This window comes from Chiloscyllium plagiosum, unplaced genomic scaffold (assembly GCF_037043375.1).
Source record: "Chiloscyllium plagiosum isolate Xiang-an unplaced genomic scaffold, Cpla_swu_hap1 HiC_scaffold_44, whole genome shotgun sequence".
Lineage (NCBI taxonomy): Eukaryota > Metazoa > Chordata > Chondrichthyes > Orectolobiformes > Hemiscylliidae > Chiloscyllium > Chiloscyllium plagiosum.
The window spans coordinates 17,834,522-17,862,072 of record NW_028270182.1 but is presented as its reverse complement, the minus strand read 5'-3'; the positions used below and the strand labels follow the sequence as shown (position 1 = coordinate 17,862,072).

General features: G+C 49.6%; 1 protein-coding gene across 2 annotated transcripts; it reads left to right on the top strand.

Annotated features, from left to right (window-relative positions):
- The first annotated feature begins 6 nt into the window (after positions 1 to 6).
- On the top strand, positions 7 to 27,348 carry LOC122544410 (snRNA-activating protein complex subunit 2). Of its 2 annotated transcripts, XM_087982709.1 has the most exons (5): positions 7 to 246; positions 365 to 484; positions 18,507 to 18,575; positions 19,783 to 20,059; positions 25,182 to 27,348. In XM_087982709.1, the coding sequence occupies exons 1-5, from the start codon at positions 40 to 42 to the stop codon at positions 26,273 to 26,275; spliced, it is 1,767 nt and encodes a 588-aa protein (XP_087838835.1). In that variant the 5' UTR covers positions 7 to 39; the 3' UTR covers positions 26,276 to 27,348. The 2 variants fall into 2 exon arrangements, with proteins under 2 accessions (XP_087838835.1, XP_087838836.1); XM_087982710.1 differs by lacking the exon at positions 18,507 to 18,575.
- Positions 27,349 to 27,551: the final 203 nt, after the last annotated feature.

Sequence of the window (27,551 nt, the reverse complement as noted above, 5' to 3'; positions counted from 1 at the left end):
TTTCCCTCCCTGTCTGTGTGCAGAGCTGTTCCTGAGGTGATGAAGCCCCCAGTGAGAGCGCGAGCTGCCCCACGCCGCTATGGCATGGACTTGGAGACCGAAGCCATGGATATCGATGGCGAGGGTGCGGAGTGGAGCGTTCGAGCAAAGCGGCTGCTGCTGCGGGCCCTGAAGAAGCAGAGTTCGAGCAAGGAGCCGGATCTGAGCAGCATCGACAGCGAGGTACCCGGGAAGACCCGTGAGCAGGTGGGTACCGAGCGAGGAGACCTTGAGTGTGGCTGTCCCAACCGCCCTGCAGCTCTTCATCTCCCGTCCAGACTCCTGGCTTTCCCAGTAACACTGACCGAGTTTTCTGTGTCCTCAGATTGCCGCTTACCTCGAGGAATTGAAGGTGAGCTCCATCCGGAGTATTATTCAACGCAACTACCTCGATCGTCTCCGAGAGAAACGTCTCCGTCGGCGGCAGCTCCGGGCCCCACTGCAGGTCAGTCACAAACCGACGGGGTGGGGAAGAAGGGGAGGGCGCGGGCCCCAAAGTGGGGGGGTGAGAGCACAGGCCATGCCCACTTCTCAGTGTGTGGCCAGTTTTATGAGATTTGATTGAGGTGGTTTTTGCTGGATTGATACTGCGCTTGTTTAAATGGAGAGAATTACAGAAGGACAGTGACCCACTGACCTTTCCTGTGTCAGAGGGATGCTGAGTTTAGTTTCAAAATTAAGTGAGTGGATAGACTATAGGTTCTGATGTTTGGATAAATGGGTTTAAAGGAATGCACAATCTATTAGAGATCCCAGGTGTTCAAGTACATATTCAAGATGGCTTAGGGGATTCCTGATGGACTCGACCTGTAAGTCTCTCTCGGTTCATCCCGGAGATCGTACTCTGTGGTCATCTGGAATATAAAACTCTTATTGACAATTTTGTTTAAATTATGACCTTTTATTTACCAATGGCATCCATGTTACACTATAACATAGGTACTTACAGGCCAGGCTTGTGCTAAGGTTTTAAAATCATTATCAGGAGTAGCGGCACCAGCTCTTACCCCCAAGAGCGTCCTCCGGCTACTCCCCTTATTGCTGCCAGCAAGCTGTCTTTATACAGAAATTGGTGTTAAAATGACAAAAAACCCCACTTGCTCTTAATCGGATAAGCAGCAATAAAATTGCAAAAGTTTGCAGAGGAAGAGAAACTCATTGATAGGTCTGAGTACGCTTGACTAACTAAGTGACAGTCACGTCAAAGTGGGAAGCCCTGATCAAGCCAGGCCGAATGGCCTATTGCTTTGGCAAGATAACCTTCCCTTTTGACAGTGTGTTACAATGAGAGACTAGAATAAACTATGTGGGAAAGGTCATGAGGTAACATGCCCGGTATCATTGTCCTACAAAATGGCTTTTTCTTTCAAAATCCTCTTAGGTTCCCAAAATGCAAATTAAATTCATAATGTTCCTAAATCTCAAGTTCCAGGGAACAACACACAAACATTCAATCCATGACAAGCAAGTGTACACTCCAATCAGTCCATAAAGAGTTAACCTTTCCACCAGCTTCAGATTTTTTCTTGCTTGTTTTTCCCCTCTGTCTTGCTGTCTCTGTCTCACATGAACAACTTTCAGCCTTTGTATTTTCCTGGCTTGTAAGGGTAATGAGACACTCATTCCAGAACAGTCAGATCTGCTCAGTGTGCTATCAGGATTGTTTTATTACATGGGTATTCCACTCAGCTCATTAAATTACAAATGCTTTTCCTGTGAGTATAAGTTTTGTTTTGAGTCTTCAATATAAACAAGAAACTCTGTTATCTAACATCCCACTGTGAAATATGTGCAGCCTCTAGCCCCCCCCCCAGGGTGAGAAGGAAGTACTGCCACCCATTCGATAAGTGAACAAATGTTATCACCTCGTTTAAACCGATCCACTTAATGGTAAGGTCCTAAGGAGTGTTGCTGAATAAAGAGACCTTGGAGTGCAGGTTCATAGCTCCATGAAAGTGGAGTCACAGGTAAATAGGATAGTGAAGAAGGCATTTGGTATGCTTTCCTTTATTGGTAAGAGCACTGAGTACAGGAGTTGGGAGCTGTACAGGACATTGGTTAGGCCACCTTTGGAATATTGCATGCAGTTCTGGTCTCCTTCCTATCGGAAAGATGTTGTGAAACTTGAAAAGATTTACAAGATGTTGACAGGGTCGGAGGGTTTGAGCAACAGGGAGAGGCTGGACAGCAGTATGAGATTATCAGCAGCACATGGGACACCGCACATTCTCTTTGAGGTCCCTCTGCACCTACTCATTTGATAGCTGTGGGCTGTACTACACTTTCTGTACCAGTTGCAACATTGCGTTTCCCTGGTTCGGTGTTTGAGTTCAGGCGGTACAGGTATCGATCAAAGGCTCTGTCCCTCCACCTCTGGATAGCCACTAATTCCACATGAGAAGGGTGCAACTGAAACACACCTTGTGCTTCTGAATAAGGCACAGGGTGTCTCCATGTAGGCCCCAATACCCTTGTCGTTATTACTCAATACTCTCCTCTTCCCAAGTACCCCCCAAGAGCTGCTCCTCCCCATACAGAAAACTAGAAATTAGGTGCAGAAGTAGGCTATTTAGCCCTTTGAGCCTGCACCACCATTCAATATGATCATGCTATCTCAGTATCCCACTCCGTCTTTCTCTCAATTACCTTTAATCACATTAGCCATGCCCAGCTCCCTCTTGAATATATCTAATGAGTAGGACCCAACAGCTTCCTGTGGGGGAGAATCCCACAGGTTCACTGTGAAGAGCTTCTTCCTCATCTCAATCCTGAATGGCATACCCCTTTATTCTTAGACTGTGACCCCAAGTCTGGACTTGCCCAACATTGGGAACATTCCTCCCACATCTAGCCTGTCCAATCCCATCAGGAATTTATAGGTTTCTGTGAGATTCCCCTCTAATTCTTCTCAATTCCAGTGAACACAAGCCCAGCCGATCCAGTCTTCCTTCGGCGGTCAGTCCTGCCATCCTGGGAATCAGTCTGGTGAACCTTGGCTGGACTCCCTCAATAGCAAGAGGATCTTTCCTCAGACAAGGAGACCAAAACTGCACACAATCCTCAAGGTGGGGCCTCACCAAGGCCCTGTATAACTGCAGCAGGACATCCTTACTCTGATACTCCAATCCTCTCACTAAGAAGGCCAGCATGCCATTAGCTTTCCTCGCTGCCCGCTGCACCTGCATGCCATCCTTCAGTGACTGTTCCACCATGGCACCCAGGTCTTGGTGAACTTTGCCTTTTCCTAAACCTGTCACCACTCGGTGATCACTGGCCTTCCTGTTTGTACCACCACAGTGGACCATCTCCCCAATATTCCCATTATATTGCATTTGCCAAGTATCTTCCCACTCAGTCAGTCTGCCCAAGTCACCCTGCAGCCTCTTAGCATCCTCTTCATGTCACTAAGCCGGGTGGCACTGTGTGCTATCGGCACATTTGGAGACATGGCATTCAGTTCCTTCGTTTCAAATGTGATTGTATATTGTGAACAGCGAGGGTTCCAGAACTAAATGCTGCGGTACCCCACTGCCTGCTGCTCTGAAAAAGACCCGTTTATTCCAACTCTCTGCCTCCTGTCTGCCAACTAATTCTCTATCCATTAGGCAAAAGTGAGGACTGCAGATGCTGTAGATCAGAGTTGAGAGTGTGGTGCTGGAAAAGCACAGCTGGATAAGCCCTTCATCAGGAATGAGGCTGGGAGCTGAGTGGGTGGTGAAATAAATGGGAGGATGGTGGGAGGGGAGGAAGGTAGCTGAGAGTGCTCCAACCTATCACCATTACCCCTATCTCTACCTAACGCACTCTCAGTCACCTCCCACCCCCCTTCCATTTATCTCTCCATCCCCCCCCAGCTCTCAGCCTCATTCCTAATTAAGGGCTTTTTGCCCGAACCATCGATTCTCCTGCTCCTCAGATGCTGCCTGACCTGCTGTGCTTTTCCAGCACCACACTCTCGACTCAATTCTGTATCCATGACAATACATTACCTCTATTATAAGCTTTAATTTTCCTTACTAATCTTTTGTGTGGGACCTTATCTAAAACTTTTTGGCAATCCAGATACACAACATCTACTGATTCATCCATGTCCATTCTTCTGGTCACATCCTCAAAACAAATTCCAGAAGATTTGCCAAGTATGATTTCCGTTTAGTGACTCCATGCTGAGTGGGACTGATTCCGTCACTGCTTTCCAAATGCTCAGTTATTACATCCTTAATCATTGGTTCCAGCATTTTCCCCACCGGCAATGTCAGGCTGACTGGGCTACAATTTCCCATATTCTCTCACCCTCCTTTTTTAATGAGTGGGGTGACATTAGCTACCCTCCAGCCCACTGGAATTCTTCTAAAGTCTACAGAAGGCTGGAAAGTGATTACTCAATGCCACCACTATTTCTCGGGCCACTTCCTTAAGTACTCAGGAATGCAGAGCATTAGTCCCTGGGGACTTGCCGGGTTTTAATCCCATGAATTTCCCCAATACCATTTTCCTTCAGTTCCTCCTTCATGCTTGACCCTCTGTCCCCGAGCATTTCCTGAAAGTTATTTGTGTTCTCCTTAGTGAAGACGGATCCAAAAAGTACTTGTTCATCTGGTCTGCCATGTCGTCCATTGTGAATTCACCTGAATCTAACCGTAAGGGACCTACATTTGTGTGCAGTCTTTTCCCCTTCATCTATCTACAGTAGATTTTACAGTCAGTTGTTTTCTGCAAATTTGCTCTGTATTCTCGTTTCCCCTTCTGAATTAAGCCCTTTATCCTCTAGTGAATTTTAAGTTTCTCCCAGTCTGTGTTTTCTGGCCAATTGAAATGCCTCCTGTTTGGCTTTAACACTATCCCTGATTTCCCCTGTTAGCCGCGGTTGAGCCACCCTGACACCAGTCAGCGATGGACAAAATTGTTGAAGTTGGTCCATGGGATCTTTAAATGTCTGCCAACCTCTTAAGTATCCGTGGCCAGCTTATCCAAGCCAATCCATGTCTCATACCATCCAAGTTAGCTTGCTTTAAGTTCAGGGCCCCAGCCTCCGATTTAACTGTGTCCCTTTCCATCTTTTATGAAGAATTCTACCATATTATGGTCACTCTTCCCCAAAGGAGCTCGCACCACAAGGTTGCTCGTTAATCCTCTCTCCTTACACAATACCCAGCCTACAATGGCTTTCTCTCTAGATTAGATTAGATTTAGATTAGATTACATTACAGTGTGGAAACGGGCCCTTCGGCCCAACAAATCCACACCGACCCGCCGAAGCGCAACCCACCCATACCCCTACATTTACCCCTTACCTAACACTACAGGCAATTTAGCATGGCCAATTCACCTGACCCTGCATATCTTTGGACTGTGGGAGGAAACCGGAGCACCTGGAGGAAACCCACGCAGACACGGGGAGAACGTGCAAACTCCACACAGTCAGTCGCCTGAGGCGGGAATTGAACCCGGGTCTCTGGCGCTGTGAGGCAGCAGTGCTAACCACTGTGCCACCGTGCTACCCATAAATTGGGTCCTCAACATGTTGGTCAAGGAGAGCATCCCTAATACATTCCCGGAATCCTCCTCCGTCACAGTGCTACCCGTTTGGTTAGTTAGATCAAAGTCATCCATAACAAGTGCTGTACCCTTACTGTAGGCATCTCTCATTTTCTGTTTAATGGCATCCCCAGCCTCTCCACTATTGCTTAGTGGTCTGTACACAACTCCCACTAATTTCTTTTATTCCGTTTGGTGTTCCGCAGCTCCAACAATACTGATTCCACGTCGTCCAGGCGAATATGTTAATTCTCTTCTTAACCAACAATGCTACCCCAGCTCCCTTTCCTTTCCATCCATCTTTGCTGAAAATTGAATACACCTGGATGTTCAGTTCCCATGTTGGTCACCCTGGAGCCAGGTCTCCGCCATTCCAGTTATGTCTGTTATAATTAGGGGTCTGCGCAGTTAATTCATCCACCTTATTACGAATGTTCCTCGCATCGAGACACAGAGCCTTCAGACTTGTGTTTTGATATGTGTTTGCCTTTTCGAGTTACGTAGTGTGGCCCTTTTTGATTTTTGTCTTTGGTTTCTCAGCCTTCCACTTTCACTTTTTCCCTTACTGTCCTTTATTTATGAATTTAAACTAATACAGTGGGGGGATGGTTTAGACTAATACAGTGGGGGATGGTTTAGACTAATACAGTGGGGGGTGGTTTAGACTAATACAGTGGGGGGTGGTTTAGACTAATACAGTGGGGGGTGGTTTAGACTAATACAGTGGGGGGGGGTGTTTTAGACTAATACTAAAACCACCCCCCACTGTATTAGTTTAAACCACCCCCCCACTGTATTAGTTTAAACCATCCCCCCCCCCGCTGTATTAGTTTAAACCATCCCCCCCCCACTGTATTAGTTTAAACCACCCCCCCACTGTATTAGTTTAAACCACCCCCCCACTGTATTAGTTTAAACCATCCCCCCCACTGTATTAGTTTAAACCACCCCCCACTGTATTAGTTTAAACCATCCCCCCCCCACTGTATTAGTTTAAACCACCCCCCCCCACTGTATTAGTTTAAACCACCCCCCCACTATATTAGTTTAAACCATCCCCCCCCGCTGTATTAGTTTAAACCATCCCCCCCGTATTAGTTTAAACCAGCCCCCCCGCTGTATTACTTTAAACCATCCCCTCCCACTGTATTAGTTTAAATCACCCCCCCACTGTATTAGTTTAAACCATCCCCCCCACTGTATTAGTTTAAACCATCCCCCCCACTGTATTAGTTTAAACCACCCCCTACTGTATTAGTTTAAACCATCCCCCCCACTGTATTAGTTTAAACCATCCCCCCCACTGAATTAGTTTAAACCATCCCCCCGACTGTATTAGTTTATACCATCCCCCCCACTGTATTAGTCTAAACCACCCCCCCCACTGTATTAGTTTAAACCACCCCCCCACTGTATTAGTCTAAAACACCCCCCCCACTGTATTAGTTTAAACCACCCCCCCACTGTATTAGTTTAAACCATCCCCCCCACTGTATTAGTTTAAACCATCCCCCACTGTATTAGTCTAAACCATCCCCCACTGTATTAGTTTAAACCACCCCCCCACTGTATTAGTCTAAACCACCCCCCCCACTGTATTAGTTTAAACCATCCCCCCCACTGTATTAGTTTAAACCACCCCCCCACTGTATTAGTTTAAACCATCCCCCCCACTGTATTAGTTTAAACCACCCCCCCCACTGTATTAGTCTAAACCACCCCCCCACTGTATTAGTTTAAACCACCCCCCCCACTGTATTAGTCTAAACCATCCCCCACTGTATTAGTCTAAACCACCCCCCCCACTGTATTAGTTCAAACCACCCCCCCCACTGTATTAGTCTAAACCATCCCCCACTGTATTAGTCTAAACCACCCCCCCACTGTATTAGTTTAAACCACCCCCCCGCTGTATTAGTTTAAACCACCCCCCCACTGTATTAGTTTAAACCACCCCCCCACTGTATTAGTTTAAACCACACCCCCCCGTATTAGTTTAAACCATCCCCCCACTGTATTAGTTTAAACCACACCCCCACTGTATTAGTTTAAACCACCCCCCCACTGTATTAGTTTAAACCACCCCCCCACTGTATTAGTTTAAACCACACCCCCCCGTATTAGTTTAAACCATCCCCCCACTGTATTAGTTTAAACCACACCCCCCACTGTATTAGTTTAAACCACACCCCCCCACTGTATTAGTTTAAACCACCCCCCCCACTGTATTAGTTTAAACCATCCCCCCACTGTATTAGTTTAAACCATCCCCCCCCCACTGTATTAGTTTAAACCACCCCCCCACTGTATTAGTTTAAACCACACCCCCCACTGTATTAGTTTAAACCACCCCCCCCCACTGTATTAGTTTAAACCACCCCCCCCCACTGTATTAGTTTAAACCATCCCCCCACTGTATTAGTTTAAACCATCCCCCCCCGTATTAGTTTAAACCACACACCCCCCTGTATTAGTTTAAACCATCCCCCCCACTGTATTAGTTTAAACCATCCCCCCACTGTATTAGTTTAAACCACCCCCCCCGTATTAGTTTAAACCATCCCCCCCCCACTGTATTAGTTTAAACCATCCCCCCCCCACTGTATTAGTTTAAACCATCCCCCCACTGTATTAGTTTAAACCATCCCCCCCCCACTGTATTAGTTTAAACCATCCCACCCACTGTATTAGTTTAAACCATCCCCCCACTGTATTAGTTTAAACCACCCCCCCGCTGTATTAGTTTAAACCATCCCCCCACTGTATTAGTTTAAACCATCCCCCCACTGTATTAGTTTAAACCCCCCCCCCGTATTAGTTTAAACCATCCCCCCACTGTATTAGTTTAAACCATCCCACCCACTGTATTAGTTTAAACCATCCCCCCACTGTATTAGTTTAAACCACCCCCCCCGTATTAGTTTAAACCATCCCCCCACTGTATTAGTTTAAACCACCCCCCCGCTGTATTAGTTTAAACCACCCCCCCCCTGTATTAGTTTAAACCATCCCCCCCCCACTGTATTAGTTTAAACCATCCCCCCCTACTGTATTAGTTTAAACCATCCCCCCACTGTATTAGTTTAAACCATCCCCCCCCCCACTGTATTAGTTTAAACCATCCCACCCACTGTATTAGTTTAAACCATCCCCCCACTGTATTAGTTTAAACCACCCCCCCGCTGTATTAGTTTAAACCATCCCCCCACTGTATTAGTTTAAACCACCCCCCCGCTGTATTAGTTTAAACCATCCCCCCACTGTATTAGTTTAAACCCCCCCCCTGTATTAGTTTAAACCATCCCCCCACTGTATTAGTTTAAACCATCCCACCCACTGTATTAGTTTAAACCATCCCCCCACTGTATTAGTTTAAACCACCCCCCCGCTGTATTAGTTTAAACCACCCCCCCGCTGTATTAGTTTAAACCCCCCCCGCTGTATTAGTTTAAACCATCCCACCCACTGTATTAGTTTAAACCACCCCCCCACCGTATTAGTTTAAACCATCCCCCCACTGTATTAGCTTAAACCACCCCCCCACTGTAATAGTTTAAACCACCCCCCACTGTAATAGTTTAAACCACCCCCTCACTGTAATAGTTTAAACCACCCCCCCACTGTAATAGTTTAAACCACCCCCCCACTGTAATAGTTTAAACCACCCCCCCGCTGTATTAGTTTAAACCACCCCCCCGCTGTATTAGTTTAAACCATCCCCCCGCTGTATTAGTTTAAACCACCCCCCCCGCTTTATTAGTTTAAACCACCCCCCCACTGTATTAGTTTAAACCACCCCCCCGCCGTATTAGTTTAAACCACCCCCCCACTGTATTAGTTTAAACCACCCCCCCGCTTTATTAGTTTAAAGCATCCACCCCGCTGTATTAGTTTAAATCATTCCCCCCCCCCCAGCTGCTCCTAACTTCCCTAAATTCGGCTTGTAACACCTTTTCCTGTTTTTTGTTTAATCGTCGGTACTTATGTGCACTGTGACAACTGGCAGTTTACCCTCCCCCTCCAGAATGTCCTGCAGCCGTTCTGAGACATCCTTGACTCTTGCATCGGGAAGCCAGCATTCTATCCTGGACTTTAGTTTGTGGCTGTATTTCCCTTACAGTTGAATCCCCCGTCTCCACAGCTCTGCCACTCTTGTTCCTTCCCTCCTGTACAGCAGAGGTACCGTGAACCCGGCTGCTGCTGCTGCTGCCATCCCATGGTGAGCCACTGCCCCCAGCAGCATCCAAAACGGTGTACCTGGTTTGGAGGGAGGTGGCTGCACTGCCTTCCTACTCTTCCTACTTGTGGGCAGCACAGTGGCTCAGTGGTTAGCACTGCTGCCCCACAGCGCCTCGGACCCGGGTTCAATTCCCACCACTGGCAACTGTCTGTGTGGAGTTTGCACATTCTCCCCGTGTCTGTGTGGGTTTCCTCCGGGTGCTCCGGTTTCCTCCCACAGTCCAAGAATGTGCAGGTTAGGTGAATTGGCTATGCTAAATTACCCGTAGTGTTAGGTGAAGGGGTAAATGTAGGGGAATGGGTGTTGGTGGGTTGCGCTTTGACAGGTCGGTGTGGACTAGGTGGGCCAAAGGGCCAGTTTCCACACTAAGTAATCTAATCTTCCTCTGTCTGGTGGTTACCTATTCCCTACCTCCCTCAGTAATTGTTATCGGCGGTGTGACCAACTTACTAAATGTGCGATCTACGATTCCCTCAACCTTGCGGAAGCTCCGACGTGAATCCAGCCGCAGCTCCAGAGCTGTCAAGCGGTCAGACAGGAGCTGCAGCTGGACCCATTCGCTGCCCGTGAAGGAGTCAGGGACATCGGAATGGTCTGTGAGTTCCCCCATCTCGCAGGAGGAGCATGCCACAGAGCTGGGATCACCCACAGTGCCGTCACCCTTAAGTTAACAACAGCAGCAGCAAGGCTCGGAGAATAGAAAAACCGCTTCCTGGTCAGCAGCCACTCACCTGCTGGTTGAGACATTGCATTTGCATTTCCTGCTGCTGCTCCTTTGCCCCCCATGTCCTCCGCTGCAGTAGCTCGCTTCTCCCCTGACTGCTGCTCATCCCTGGCTCCTTCACCCCTCTTATCTGTGCCTCGGACTCCTGATGCACTCCTCCCCTATTTCCCCAAGTTCCCACACGTCTCAGGGCTTCCCTTTGTGCAGCGGGTACTTCAGGCCTGGCTTTTGTCCCCATGGCCTTTCCTGCTTCTCCCAGAGTCCAGTGGAGCCACCGGATGCTCCACTGAGGTTGCTCGCATGGTCGAATGAACATTAGCATTAAAAACCAGCAACGCTTCCTCTGTATTGTAGGTGGGCTACTTTTCCCCATCCTACAGTTGTGAGGCAGCAGTGCGAGCCACTGTACCCACCCCCCTGTGATTCTACACGCTGTGCGGAAGGCACCATCTGAAAGCCTCCTAGTATGAACGGCGTTGTTATGGTTAAGAATAAAAATGTAGACCAGCAGTTTCCATATTCATGGAGGAGGTCTGCACTTGCAGGCACTCCTTCAGGTGGGAGTGTAATTGGGGCTTTCCTGTCCTCCTGCCTTTTCGAGGGATCATCCTCCTTGTCCCAAATCAGTGTGCTTTTCGGGGAGTCGGCTTCCTTCAGGAGCCTGCAGCCAGTGAGCCGCCCCCTTCCTGTGTTCTGAGTGCAGTGCAGGCACACCTCACTTCCTCACTGTCTTACACCTGGACCTCCATGCTTCACCTTCCACCAGAAACCCTCTTCATTTTCCTGAACTTGTGCACCTTGGCCAACAGTTCCTGCGGATCCGGTACACTTGTCCCCAAGGTGGGGAATGGTCACAATCCCCAGTTCCTCCACCATTCCCACCCCCAGAGACCGTCATTGACCATATCCACTGTTAGCACTTAGCCAATTAACTCTAACACCCCATTAGTTAGCTCTCCCCCTTGTGGTTGTCTCCTGGAGAGTGAAGATCCCCATGATTTCAATGGATCAATGTGCGGCTATTAAATATGTCCCCCCCCCCCCCCCCCCATCCATTTCCACAGCTTGAGGGCCCAGCATTTCATTGCATACACCTTTCCCATAGGCTTCTGTTCTGGGCCCACCTCCATATCCCCTGTCCCTTGGAATCAAAGGATCATTTTCCTCAACCCTGCAGCTTCTGTGTTGTCCATGGCTGTGTGGTAGAATTCCTCAAACGGTGACTGAATATGGGAGGGATTGACCTATTGGAGTCCTCCACTGGGAGGTTACGGTGGCCTCTGAACCCCAGGAGTGGCTGTGTTTATACACACACTGTCCACTGATTGATCCACATACAAGGCTTAGGGTCTCATTTCGACCCTGGTTGGAGATTAATTCAGATCTTTGGTCAAGCATGAACCCTGGCAACTAAAGGATCATTTTAAAGTGCAGCATCTTCTCCGTTCAGGTGAAGTGGAGAGAGCAGCAAGCAGCCAACTGGGTCAGGTCAGTAACATCACTTTTCATTCTCCCCTCATACCCTCCATAATCTGGTTAGGGGGTTATGATCCAATTCATGGAAATATGGGTCCATCCCAAAGTCTAATTTATCATGTCTTACAGCCATTTCTGTTCATTGGTCTGGGGCATCTGGTACCACCTTTTTGTGTTGTATCTCCTGTTCTGCCTCTTTCACACCTATCTAACGTCAACTCTGTACCTGAGGGGGTTTTTACATGAAGTCTGAGGTAGGGACTGGCAACTCGACTGAACATTACCGCAGTTCCTTCCTCATCCTCGGACTTGCGATCACTAGCATCTGCCTTCCCCCCCGCCCCCCCGTGTCATAGGTACTTGTTTGCCTCCCATAGCCTGTCCACTTTATTCTAACATGGGCCCCAATTCTCTGCCTGATAGTGGTGCATTTCTTTGCTCAAATGCTGCATTATTTTCAGGTCTGCACACTGCTGTTCTGCTTCCTCAGCTCTGCAGCGCTGTCTAATTTCCTTTTTGGTCAGCCTGTGGCGCAGCTATCAATAATTAACGCGCTGACTTTCAACATGTCGCACTTGGCCAGCCCATAGCTCCCTTTCTGACTCAGTCTTGGTTTGATTCTGCTATTTGTCCCTGCTGACATGTCCTCCTCAAGTTGTCTCAATAACCTCTGCCTCCCCCCGCCTCCCTAATATTTGGTTCAATCCCGCCACCGCTTGTGAGTTATTTCTTACAATGCCATTAGCCAAAGGCCTTTTTCATTCGTGCTTTCCAAGTAAAGCCCTAAGTCCACTTATTGGCTTTCTGCACTGCGTCCTCGCTGCTCAGAATAGCGTGGACTCAGCTGATTAGTGAAGCTCTCTTTGCCAAGTAAGCTTCCATTACCTGGCCTGGTCATTTCCTTATCTTCAGCCCCCCTGGCTACCTCACCAATAATCTGGAGGCTAATCTGTTCCTGCTCCGTCAGGTTTAATCTGGATACCAGTAACCCAAGGCATTGTTCTTTCTTAAAGCGAAGTACTGCAGAAAGTGTGGCAAAATTCTTATCCACGTATTGCTTACAATCACAAGTCAGTGCACCGAGTGTAGGAGTTGGCAGGTCATGTTGTGGATGTTCATGCAGCTTGGAAATACTGTGTTCAGTTCTGGTCTCCCTGCTGTAGAAAAGGTGTTGTTAAACTTGAAAGAGTTTAGAAAAGATGTACAAGGATGTTGCCAGGGTTGGAGGGTTTGACCCACATGGAGAAGCTGAATAGGCTGGGGCTGTTTTCCCTGGAGCGTGGAAGCTGAGGGGTGACCTTATAGAGGTTTATAAAATCATGAGGGGCAAAATTAGGGTGAATGGTGTTTTTCTCAGGATAGGGGAGTCCAAAACTTGAGGGCATAGATTAAAAGTGAGAGGGGAAAGATATAACAGGGAGCAAAGGGCTACATTTCCATACAGAGGGTGGTGTGTGTACGGAACAAGCTCCCACAGGAAGTGGTGGGGGTGGGTATGTTAAAAAGGCATTCGGATAGGTACACGAATAGGAAGAGTTCAGAGGAATTTGGGCCAAATGCTGACAAATAGGACTAGATTAATTTAACATATCTGGTCAGCATAAAGTAGTTGTGTTGTACAGAGCTAGGACTGAACTTGACTGACGATCAGACCAGAACAGGTTATCAGCCTGTTCTGTCTCAACTTCTCATCATTGATCAAGCAACTCTGTCTTCTGAGCTTGCTAAAACCTAGTTTGTCACCGCCTTTACGTCATCCACTCAGTTGTATGATACTTAGCATAAATCCAGCTGATAAATTGTCCACAGGCTCACACCTGGTTCTCTGTGTCTTTTATCAAAAAGACACTGAAACTTTGAGGTGACTGTGCACACATTCACATGGAAAGTTCACACATACAGGGCCTGGAAGTGCATGTTCAGCCACGTGCCATGGCGCATGTGAACGGAACAGGCATGAGCTTGAAATGGCTGTTGGATAGGGGGCCAGAAATGTTGACTTTTCTGCTGCTCAGTTGCTGTCTGACAAGCTGTGCTCTTCCAGCTTCACATCTACTGACATGACCTCCTGACTCTTGTAGTCAGTTTGTTCTTGCTTCATTCTAATTTAGTTTCATTTCAGCTACTCTAGGAAATTTTAGGTTAATATTTATAATACTGTCAGATCACCGACATGTCCACCCCATGATCAGTGTCGAAACGTGTGGCATTGGAAAAGCACAGCTGGGGAGGCAGCATCCGAGAAGCAGGAGAGTGGATGTTTTGGACATAAGCTCTACATCAGGAATGTGGGGTGGGGGGTGGGGGGGGGGGGGGGGGGGGAGGTGCCCAAGGGGGCTGAGAGATGAATGGGAGGGGCTGGCACTAGGTGGGGGGAAGGTAGCTAGGAATTTGATATGGAGATGGAGATGGGGTGAAGGTGATAGGTCGGAGACGAGGGTGAAGTGGATAGGTGGAAAGGAAGATGGATAGGTAGGACTGGTCAAGAGGGCGGTGTTGAGTTGGAAGGCGGAAGGAGGGGCAATAAGGAAACTGGTGAAGTCAACATTGACCCAGTGTGGTTGGAGGGTCCAAAGGTGGAAGATGAGGCGTTCTTCCTTCAGGTGTTGGGGGGGCTTGGATTTGGTGGTGGAGGAGGCTCAGGACTTGCATGTCCTTGGTGCGGTGGGAGGGGGCAGTTGAAGTGTTCGGCCACAGGACAGTGGGGTTGATTGGTATGTGTGTCCCTGAGATGTTCAGGACGTTTTACAGAGCATCGTCAGAACACACGCACCAATCAACCCCACTGTTCTGTGGCCGGACACTGCAACTCCCCTTCCCAGCCCACCAAGGACATGCAAGTCCTGAGCCGCCTCCACCACCAACTCCAAGTCCCCCCAACACCTGGAGGAAGAACTCCTCACCTTCCACGTTGGGACCCTCCAATCACACTGGGTCAATGTTGATTTCACCAGTTTCTTTATTTGCCCTCCCCCCACCTCATCCCACATTCAACCCTCCAGCTCAGCACTGCTCTCGTGACCTGTCCTACCTGTCCATCTTCCTTTTCACCTATTCACTGTACCCTTGTGTCCAACCATCGTCTACCTATTGCATTCCCAGATACCTTCCCCTAGCCCCAGCCCCAGCCCCACTCCCATCTCATTTATCTCTCAGCCCCCTTGGGACCCTCACCCCACATTCCTGATGAAGAGCTCATGCCTGAAACGTTGACTCTCCTGCTCCTCGGTTGCTGCCGGACCTGCTGTGCTTTTCAGCACACACTTGCTGACTCTGATCGCCAGCATCTGCACTTTCACTTTCACTGATCCACCACGTGATCAGTGAACTGTGTAGCCTGTTTGTTTTAACTTGGAATGATACAAGTTCAACTTGGAAGCGGTATTCAACCGGCTTATTACACGTTGTAGGTTCCTTCGGGATAAAGAAGTGGAGTTGCAAACACAGATGTGAAGTTTGAATCAAGTACTGAGAAGAAGAGAAACCGTTTTTAAGGTGAAAAACCACAACTCCTCTGTGTTTGGAGTGGATTGGTTGCTGGAACAAAGAGGTTAACACACTAAGCCAGATTTAGCAACTGAGATTGTATCTGTTATTAGACAGATGGTGTTTATTACACATGAATCTGCAAGGCAGCAGACGTTAACACTGGTGACTTCCTTGATCTTCACCCATTCTGTGGTTTCAGCACTTGGTTCTATGTCAGAACAGTATATATAACTGTTTTGTCGTCCTATGGAGGGTCACTCTCTTGAAGTTTTGCATACTAGCTTTTTGCCATCACTTCTTAAAAAAAAAAAAAATGCATATACATTTTGGAAAGTCCAATAGAGGTAGGGGTTTCATGGTGAATAGTAGGGCCCTAAGGAGTGTAAGGGGGGCACCTTGGAATTAAGGTCCACGGTTCTCCGAAATCGTTTAGACTGGAGATAAGGAGAGACTTCTTCAGCCAGAGAGTGGGGAATCTCTGGACTTCATTGGCACTGAAGCCTGTGGAGGCCAGGGCATTGAGTATATTTAAAACCGAGATCAATAAGTTCTTGATTTCCAAGGGGATCAGAGGTGCTGGGGAGAACGGTTTTTCAGTCCCATTTTGCTGGCTATCGGCCATGGTTGAATGGCAGAGCAGACTTGATGGGCCAAATGGCCTGATTTCTTATGGTCCCATGTCTTATGGTCTTAGAAAGTGGAGTCCCAGGTAGACAGGGCAGTGAAGAAGGCTTTATGCACACTGGCCTTCATCAGTCAGGACAGAAACTCGTGTAAAGACAGCACCATTTAAATCAGTGGGACCGGAACTGTGTTTTAGCCAATACAGGTAAGGGAAGTTTGTGTTCGACACATAATGATCGCAATTCTTCAGTTGCATTATGGTCAATTTGCATTGAAGAAACACGTGTTAGAGCAGAACCGACTGTACAGAAGTTGGGAAATTATGTCACAGTTGTACAGGACATTAGTTATGCAGCACTCGAGTATTGTGTTCAGTTTTGGTCACCTTGTTAGAGGCAAGATGTTACTAAACTAGGCAGAGTGCAGAAGAAATTTACAAGGATGTTGCCAGGACTGATGGGACTGAGTTACAGGATAAGCTTGGGCCTGTTTTCTTTAGAGCATAGGAGACTGAGGGAGGAATCTTATAGAGGCGTATAAGATCGTGAGAGGCATGGGTAACCCTGTTTCCCCAGAGTTGGGGAACCGAGCACTAGAGGGGAAAGAATAAAAGGGAACCTGAGAAGCAACTTTCTTACACAGAGGGTGGTACGCATATGGAATGAGGTGGTACGTTAACACCATTTAAAAGGCAGTTGGACAAATACATGGAGAGGGAAGGATTAGAAGGATATGGGCCAAGTGCAGGGAAGTGGGGTGCAGCGTAGATGGATGTTTTAGTCAGCATGGACCAAAGGACCTGTCTCTGTGCTGTAGGACTCTGTCTGTGACTCTTTACATATCGTTCAAATCTTAAAATAGAGTAGTTATTTTTCAGGTATCACTGAGTAAAGCTGATTACACAGAGGCCTTTTTTGGTCTCTTCTGCGCCCACCAACCCCACCCCTTCTGCTTTTTCTCTCTGAAGCTGGAATTCTCACAGCTCCTTTGTCTCTTTGCAAATTCCCATATTTTTAGAACCTGTGTCTCGGCAACTGACTTCAACTCACTTAAAGGTGACTTTGTAGCAGTCCTTTTTTCTCTTGTGGTTGATTCGAATAGGGTTATTTCCCCAAAATGTTAATGGAGTGTTCCTTTGTTAACAGGTTTGAAATGATTTCTTGTCTTTATAGCCAACCATTCTCTCTGATACAGACCCCATCCCTTCCTTCCTTCTTGTAGTGGCCACCTCTCACCTCTGCCCTTAAATTCACATTCCTGCCTGCCCCCGTTAACTGCTCGGTCCCTGATTGAAGAACCTGTAATGTCAAGGCCCCTCAGGATCTTGTGTGTTTCAAGTCGGTCACCTTTAACTCGATTTGGTTTGACGTGTACTTAAGAACAGTGAAAAGCTTTGTTTTGAGAGCAGTGCAGGCAGGTCATAGGGTGCTGAGACAGAGCGAGACATTCAGGTTACAACTGCACAAGAGGTGAGCAAAACAAGAGCTAAGGTCATTTGAAGTTCAAGGCCCGTTCAGCAGTCCAATAACAAAACCTTGTGTTCACATTTCTGTATCTTCTGCCTGATGGAAGACATTAGAAGAGGCCGTAACTGGGGTGGATAGAGTCTTTGATGTTGACTGCTTTTCTGCAGCAGCGAGAGTGTAGGTGGAGTCCATGTGTGGAGGGTTTTCTTCTCTGCTGGTCTGGGCTGCTAACTCAACTGACTAACCTTTTCTCAAGGCAATTTGCTTATTCCAGGTATCACTTCAGTAAACCTTCTCTGAACTGCTTCCAATGCATGACCATCTTGCTGTAAGTATGGTGACCAGCCGATGCAGTCTCACTATTGACCTGTGTAACCGAAGCATAATCTGCCTACTCTGGCATTGAATTCCCCTCGCGAAAGATCGGAACATTCAGCGAGTTTTCCTGAGGACCAAAAATGTGTTGACCTTCACTACCAAACGGGATTAAGATAGCAGGGAAGCGAAAAAGAATAAACTCGAGGAGGAAGGATCGCGATTCTGTCAATAAGTAGAAGCAATTGATTGTCAATCTCCTCAGCATGCTGGGTTTTACTGAGGTTGTTTAAGTAAGTAGTCGTGAAGTTGGGGCTTCGAAGGAATTGGGTGTTAATTTCAAGCTTGCATTAGTTTGTGTCAGCTTGAAGTATCCTCACGTTCTGAGCAAAGCTTTAGTAAGTTGGATTTGACAAGAAGGTGTAGATTCACAGAAATGATGCAGGGACTACCTGCAAATCAGACAAACTCATGGTGTTACTTCCTTGAAGGTTAAGCAGTGATTGGCAGGTAATTAAGAGATCCCTAAGTGTGCTGCAAGTCGGCAATTAGCCACAATCCACATGAGCGGTGCTCTTGTTTGCATCTTTTGCAGATCTGGACGGAGCTTGCTGAACAAATGACAGGGGATTTGGCCGAAGTGATTGCAACGGCATTCTCTCAGGTAGATGGCGCTGGGATTGTTGTGCGCACCGCTCCCGCGAGGTGGGAGATGGGGGATCTGACAGGAGGGGAATGCTGGGAGTGGGGAACAGGAGAGATTTACAGAGGGAGTGGGAGGGGGGAGTGTGGGATGGGAATGAAAAGAGATTGAGGATTGGGAGAAGGGGAGTGCGAGAGGAGTGAAGGGATGAGGCAATTGGAAAAGAGCAAAGTGAGGAGGCTATCGTGGCGTGAGGGGGAGGGTGAATCATAGGGAAACGTGAAGTGAGGGGGTTGGAGTGGGGGAGAGAAATGATTGAGAGAAGGAATACCAGAGTGGGGGAGTGGGAATTGGCAGGGAGGAGCGAGAGCGTGATGTTGAGCTCTACACTTCAGTAACAAACTCCTTGTCACTAACTGTCCCCATCCCCCTCATCACGGCGGCACGGTGGCACAGTGGTTAGCACTGCTGCCTCGCAGCGCCAGAGACCCGGGTTTAATTCCCGCCTTCCGAGACTGACTGTGTGGAGTTTGCACGTTCTCCCCGTGTCTGCGTGGGTTTCCTCCGGGTGCTCCGGTTTCCTCCCACAGTCCAAAGATGTGCAGGTCAGGTGAATTGGCCATTCTAAATTGCCCGTAGTGTTAGGTAAGGGGTAAATGTAGGGGTATGGGTGGGTTGCGCTTCAGCGGGGCGGTGTGGACTTGTTGGGCCGAAGGGCCTGTTTCCACACTGAGTAATCTAATCTAATCTAATCCCCTGCACAGACTGCACCCATTCAGTCGTCATCCATCACCAGAGCCTGTACCCTCTGGCCATTACCTCAACCCACTGGGTAATTTAGCCTCGAGTTTTTCCTCTCCCTTATTGCTCCCCCTCTCCCTTCAGCCCGGCCTGGCCCTGTCTTTCTGCTGCTTTTCTCCCTCACATCCCCCAGCCCCTCATCTCTCTGCCAAGTGGGTAATCCCCTTGCTTTGAAACCGTGACCCTATAGTTTTAGGAAGTGGTTTGTTACAATGGTTTTGTGGTCACCTTTACTGGCACAAGTTACTCAAATATACCTTCCAGCACCATCACTCTCACCACCTCTGCTCCGTGTCCACCTCTATCCCAGCATTCCTGTCACGAGTCCATTATGTCACCATGTACCATCTCGCAGTGAGTTCCATGGAGCCACTCCCCTCACTCTGCACCCGTCACTTATTATCTAAGCTCTGCTATTTATTCACAGACCCTGATGATTGCAGCCACTGAACCCAGGTGCCAGGCATCACGGGCAGTGCCGACTGATCCGACTTTGCGAGGTTCAGGATACGGAACATTGCCTGGAGGTTCCCTGCCTGGGTCGGTGTCCAGCGCGCCACCTCCTGTGATCACTGCGACCGAGAGCAGTACCCAGTCACCGGGAGCGGCCCAAGCCCTGGACATGTCCATGGACTTTGCGAAAATCTATAAGTACCTGTCGGCCACCGCGAGGGGCTCAACATTGCCACAGCTCTCTGCCTTCGGTAAGTCCAGGAGTCAGCCCCTGCCTGTCAGACGGGGCTACAGAATGTTGGGATGGTCCAAATGAGAGCAGCTTTAGGCCATTCAGCCCCTCAGGGCTGCCCTGCCAGGCAGTAAGGTGCTGATCTCACGCAGCCTTCATTCTCCACTGCCCTCCGAAAAGGAGAGCCTCTGGGAATTTGTTTTAATTGTAATTCTCTGAAGGAAAATGGACCTCTTCGTTCAACAAAAGGAGAGTGTCCTGGAGCTACAAGCGGGAGATGAGCACAAGCAGCAGGAGCTAGAACAGGGTGGAATGGCCTCTTCTATATTTTCTTTTATTATGAATCATTGGCTAATCTGAGTGTCACTGGCCAGGCCCGTCCAGAATTGCCCTGGAGAACGCAGTTGAGCTGCCTTGTTGAGCCACTCCAATCCATGTGCCAAACAGAGTCCATCAGGGAGAGAGTTTTGACCCGGTGATATGTTACCCAGTCAGGGTGGTGGGTGCCAGAAGTACTGTCTGTGTATAACCTGCAGCAGACCATCAAAACCTGACCGGTCTTGGGATCGGGGGACATGGGGACGCAGCTGCTAACTGGGAAGGGGCATCTGCTATGACTGAGGCATGGAACGCTCGATCTGGTGTGGGGTCACCAGCAGGTGGTGGATGTGAGCCAGGGCAAAGTTGCTCATTGCCCAGAGAGAGAAAGGTGTTGAGGCAGGAGGTTTCTGTATGGACCGATCATAATGTGTGTATATATATCCTGTACACGTCAAGCCCTCACCTGTACATTGAAAATATGAGCAGGAGTGGGCCAATTGGCCTTGGGGCCTGATCTGCCATTCAACATGATCATGGCAATGTGATGGTTGGGCTTCTTCCCCCACCCCCCCACTGCACTTCCATCCTTTCCCATTATCCTCCCCACTCTCTTCACCCTTCCCCGACCTACCCAACAGCCTCCCCACCCTACCCCAGACCCACTCCCAAGCTCTCAGCTGCCTCCACTCAGCATGAGTTAAAACAGCAAAAATGCACTCTGCTGTCGTATTTGTGAAATGTGTAGTTTATCTGATGTAAGTCTGTGTTTGTTCCTTTATTCCTCCATCCTGTCTCTCCCCTTCGCTCCCGTTTCTCTCTCTCTCTCTCCCTTTCCCCTGCCCTTCTGCCTCTCTCTCCTCCCTCTCTCCCTTCCTCCACTCCCTTCCATCCCTCTCCCTTCCCACCCTCCTATCTCTCATCCTCACCTTATTCCCCCCCCCCCCCACTGCCCCTCCCCTGCCATTTCTCTCCCTCGCCTCCCTCCCATCCCTTCTGTGCCTCTCCCCTCCCCACGTTCCCATCTCTCTCCCCCCACCACCCTGTGGCCACTCTCCCCTCCCCACCCAGCTCCTTCCCCTTCTGTCTCTCTCTCTGCGCCATCTTTCACACACAGCTTCTGCTCTCTCTTTCCTCTTACCATATGTATTTTCACACCCACTTCCTGACCTTGTTCCCCTTCCTGACCCTCCCGCAATTTTGGTTCCTTTCCCGTCCCTCCCTCTTCCGCCAAGTGAAATAATTGACCCTGAGAATTCCCTTTAGAATCTTGTCCATTTTCTCTCTTCACACTTTCTCTGACATCCACTCCCTGTACCCCACCAGTCCTTCCTGCTAGTATATGTCACTCAGCCGTTAGCTCTCCTCCCTCGTGTTTGAACAACTCTCTTGCATAGGGACACAGAAAATAGGCAGAGGAGTAGGCCATTTGGCCCTTTCACTCTGCTGTACAGTTCGGTGTGATTATGGCTGATCATCACGTTCTTGCTTTCTCTCTTTGATCCCTTTTGCTGTGAAAAATTGATCTAATTTCTTGAAAGCATTCAACGTTTTTTGTCTGTGTCTAAGAATGACACCCAGACGATATTTAGCGAGAATGTTGAGGGTAGGTTATGCAGATTTTGTCCAGTTTCCTTAGGAATTTAGAAGATCATGAGGTGACGAGATCAAAGCCTTCAAGGTGTTCACAGGAAAAACACAGAAACTGTTTCCACTGATTTTTTTTTTAGATTAGATTAGATTACTTACAGTGTGGAAATAGGCCCTTCAGCCCAACAAGTCCACATCGCCCCGCCGAAGCGCAACCCACCCATACCCCTACATTTACCCCTTACCTAACACTACGGGCAATTTAGCATGGCCAATTCACCTAACCTGCACATCTTTGGACTGTGGGAGGAAACCGGAGCCCCCGGAGGAAACCCACACAGACACGGGGAGAACGTGCAAACTCCACACAGTCAGTCGCCTGAGGCGGGAATTGAACCCGGGTCTCAGGCCCTGTGAGGCAGCAGTGCTAACCACTGTGCCACCGTGCCGCCCACTGGTTGGAGCTTCTAGAATTGGGAGATACTGTCTCAAAATTCAGGCCAGACTGTTCAGGAGAGTCACAGAGGCCTACCGCGGGGACCTAGGCCCTTCAGCCTAACTTGCTTAAGCTGCCCAGTTTCCACAATTTAAACCAGTCCCATTTGTCTGCATTTGGGCCATATCCCTCCATACCTATCCTGCCTAAATGTTTCTCAAATGATGAAATTGTATTCACTTCCTCCACTCCCTCTGGCAGGAGTAAGTGGTGACTGCAGATGCTGGAGTTGCGAGTGTGGTGCTGGAAAAGCACGGCAGGTCAGGCAGCATCCGAGGAGCAGGGGAATTGGCATTTTGGGTATAAGCCCATCATCAGTAACTTCATCAGAACATCAGGAACCTCTGGCAGCTCAGTCCAGGCACTCACCAGCCTCTGTGGAAGCAATTGTCCCCCGGACCCTTTTGTATCTCATCTCTCTCACCATAAACCTACGCCCTCTAGTTTTAGACTCTCCTGCCCTGGGGAAAAGCTATCAGCCATCTACCTTCTCTGTGTCTCTTATGGACCTCTATAAGGTCACTCCTCACGTTCTTGTGCTCCAGGGAAACAAGTCCCAGTCTGTCCCTCTCCTTATGAGTTGGAAATGTGTTGCTGGAAAAGCGCAGCAGGTCAGGCAGCATCTAGGGAACAGGAGAATCGACGTTTCGGGCATTAGCCCTTCTTCAGGAATGAGGGAAGTTGGTCCAGCAGGCTAAGATAAAAGGTAGGGAGGAGGGACTTGGGGGAGGGGCGTCGGAAATGTGATAGGTGGAAAGAGGTCAAGGTGAGGGTGATAGGTCAGACTGGGGTGGGGGGCGGAGAGGTCAGGAAGAAGATTGCAGGTTAGGAAGGCGGTGCTGAATTTGATGGATTTGACTGAGACAGGCTGGGGGGAGGGGAAATGAGGAAACTGGTGAAATCCGAGTTCATCCCTTGTGGTTGGAGGGTTCCTAGGCGGAAGATGAGGCGTTCTTCCTCCAACCGTCGTTTCACTGTGGTCTGATGATGGAGGAGTCCAAAGACCTGCATATCCTTGGTGGAGTGGGAGGGGGAATTGAAATGTTGAGCTACAGGGTGGTTGGGTTGGTTGGTCCGGGTGTCCCAGGGGCAGGAGCAGGCGGAGACAATGGGTCGGCCGGGGCAATTTCCCCCCCGACGTGGTCGACGATGCTCTCCACCGCATCTCTTCCACTTCCCGATCCTCCGCCCTTGAACCCCGCCCCTCCAACCGCCACCAGGACAGAACCCCACTGGTCCTCACCTACCACCCCACCAACCTCCATGTACAGCGTATCATCCGCCGCCATTTCCGCCACCTCCAAACGGACCCCACCACCAAGGATATATTTCCCTCCCCTCCCCTATCAGCATTCCGTAAAGACCACTCCCTCCGTGACTCCCTCGTCAGATCCACACCCCCCACCAACCCAACCTCCACTCCCGGCACCTTCCCCTGCAACCGCAGGAGGTGAAAGACTTGCGCCCACACCTCCCCCCTCACCTCCCTCCAAGGCCCCAAAGGAAACTTCCATATCCGCCACAGATTCACCTGTACCTCCACACATATCATCTATTGCATCCTCTGCACCCGATGTGGCCTCCTCTATATTGGGGAGACAGGCCGCCTACTTGCGGAGCGTTTCAGAGAACACCTCTGGGACACCCGGACCAACCAACCCAACCACCCTGTAGCTCAACATTTCAATTCCCCCTCCCACTCCACCAAGGATATGCAGGTCTTTGGACTCCTCCATCGTCAGACCACAACAAAACGACGGTTGGAGGAAGAACGCCTCATCTTCCGGCTAGGAACCCTCCAACCACAAGGGATGAACTCGGATTTCACCAGTTTCCTCATTTCCCCTCCCCCCAGCCTGTCTCAGTCAAATCCATCAAATTCAGCACCGCCTTCCTAACCTGCAATCTTCTTCCCGACCTCTCCGCCCCCACCCCAGTCTGACCTATCACCCTCACCTTGACCTCTTTCCACCTATCACATTTCCGACGCCCCTCCCCCAAGTCCCTCCTCCCTATCTTTTATCTTGGCCTGCTGGACCAACTTCCCTCATTCCTGAAGAAGGGCTAATGCCCGAAACGTCGATTCTCCTGTTCCCTAGATGCTGCCTGACCTGCTGCGCTTTTCCAGCAACACATTTCCATCTCTGATCTCCAGCATCTGCAGACCTCACTTTCTCCTCTCCTTATGAGTCAAAACCTTCTAGATAGCAGGAAGCACTTCTACAGACAAAGGATGGTAGATATTTAGAACTCCGTTCCACAAGCAACAGTGCATGTTGGATCAGTTGTTAATTATACATCTGAGATATATTCTTGCTCAGATAAGGTATTGAGGAATATGGTCGAAGAATGTGGTGCTGGAAAAGCACAGCCGGTCAGGAGTGGGAAAGTCAATGTTTTGAGCTTAAGCCCTTCATCAGGAATGAGGCTGTGATGAAGGGCTTATGCCCGGAATGTTGATTCTCCTGCTTCTCGGATGCTGCCTGACCTGCTGTGCTTTTCCAGCACCACAGTCTTCGACCATATTCCTCAATACCTCTCCAGCATCTGCAGTCCTCACTTTCTCCTAGATAGACATGTGGGCCAGTAATCAGCCCATGGAGTTAGGCCACAGAACAGCCATGATCTCATTGAATGGTAGAACAGGTTTGAGGAATTCAGTGGCCTATTCCAGTTCCTGTGTTGCTGCACATGAGGTGTATGCTTGCCTCAACGGACTCTCTTCTCTCTCCCCTAGAGTCTGCAGTTGTCCTTGACCTGTTGATGTCTCTCCCGGACCAGCTACAAGACCTGGACTGCCAGGAGCTGTGGACCCACATGAACACCACCTACCGCCAGCTGACCAGCACTGCTTCAGCCATGCAAGCTGCTCATCCAGTTCAGACAGCGCCCTCCACTGCACAGGGCCCCAGTATCAATCTGACAGGGCAGACACAGGCCTCTGGTCCTAACGTCCAGCCTGCAGCCCAGACCCATTCCACGGCTCAGTTCGGCCAATCAAAATCTGGGCTCAGCAATGCTGCTGAGCTACCTCTGGAATCTGATAGGCCTGCACCATGCCCTTTGAACCCCTTCCGGCTCCCTGTAAAGCTGTTGGTCAGAAGTGAGGCACCGACAGCGCCTCGGGATCCCATTGCTGATTTGGGATCAGCTGCCGAGGAGGTAACACTGACGCTGAGCGCTGTCCAGCCCAGCGCTGACCTCCGACCTCCAGACAAGGAACCGGCACTGAGCGCTGTCCAGCCCAGCGCTGACCTCCAACCTCCAGCCGAGGAACCGGCACTGAGCGCTGTCCAGCCCAGCCCTGACCTCCGACCTGCAGCTGAGGAGGTGATACTGACACTGACTGCTGTCCAGCCCAGCACTGACCCCCGAACTCCAGCTGAGGAACCGACACTGACCGCTGTCCAGCCCAGCCTTGACCCCCGACCTCCAGCTGAGGAGGTGACACTGACACTGACCGCTGTGCAGCCCAGCCTTGACCCCCGACCTCCAGCTGAGGAGGTGACACTGACACTGACCGCGGTCCAGCCCAGCCCTGACCCCCGACCTCCAGCTGAGGAGGTGACACTGACCGCTGTCCAGCCCAGCCCTAGCCTCCGACCTCCAGCTGAGGAGGTGACACTGACACTGACTGCTGTCCAGCCCAGCCTTGACCCCCGACCTCCAGCTGAGGAGGTGACACTGACCGCTGTCCAGCCCAGCCCTGACCTCCGACCTCCAGCTGAGGAGGTGACACTGACACTGACTGCTGTCCAGCCCAGCCCTGACCTCCGACATCCTGCCGCGGAGCCGACATTGACCGGTGTCCTTCCCAGTACTGACCCCTGACCTCCTGAGAAACTGATATTGATCACTGTCCTTCCCAGTACTGACCCCTGACCTCCTGCAAAACTGACATTGATCACTGTCCTTCCCAGTACTGACCCCTGACCTCCTGCAAAACTGACATTGATCACTGTCCTTCCCAGTACTGACCCCTGACCTCCTGAGAAACTGACATTGATCACTGTCCTTCCCAGTACTGACCCCTGACCTCCTGCAAAACTGACATTGATCACTGTCCTTCACAGTACTGACCCCTGACCTCTTGAGAAACTGACATTGATCACTGTCCTTCCCAGTACTGACCCCTGACCTCCTGAGGAACTGACATTGACCGCAGTCTAGCCCAGCCCTGACCTCTGACCTCCTGCCAAGTAGCCAACACTGACCCCTGTCCAATCAAGCATTGACCCCTGACCTTCTCCTGAGGTGACAATATTGACCCATTCAGTCCAGTAGTGATCTTTGACCTCCTACCACGGATACAGCACTGAATTCTGTCCAGCTCAGTGTTGAACCCCAACCTCCTGCCAGTGGTCCAACACTGACCCCTGACCTCATGCTGAACACACGCAGCTGATTACTGTCCAGCGGTGATCCCTCACCACCTTCTGAGGACACAGCACTGACCCCTGTCCAGCCAGTGCTGACCCCAGGTCACGACTACCTTATTCTAAGAGTCAACTGCTGACCATTCACCTCTCCCATGGAGCCCAGTGCTGACGTCTGGCCTCCTCCCAGAGCCCAGCCCTGACTCACTGACTGCCTCAAGCTGCTGATTAACCCCCCCCCAAAAAAAAACCTGGGCAAGTGAAGCTGACGCTGATCACTGCAGCGCAGCCCTGAGAGTGTGCTCTAATTCCGATTTGGCAAGTCCTGAGGAAGTAGTTTCGTCATCGTTGGAGATTAGCACTGATGCATGACAATGTCTCGATGGTTTCCATCATTGATTTTTAAAATTTCCTGTAAATAGTTTTGTTACCCTTGCTTGGTTTTCTGTCTGCCCTCTCGTGCAACAAATATCATTTTGTTATCGCAGTGAAGTTTACAAAAATTAAAAGGTGTTCCTCAACTCAAAACGTGACCCCACCAGACAGTTGAGAGAGAGACACAATCAAGCTTATCCCTGGGGATGAGAGAAAGGGAGGAGAGATTATCCATGGGGAAAAGAAAGGAAAGAGGTGGGGGGAGATTATCCACGGGGAAGGGGGGCTAGATTATCTACGGGGAAGGGAGAGGGAGATTACCCATGGGGAAGATGGAGGGTAGATTATCCACGGGG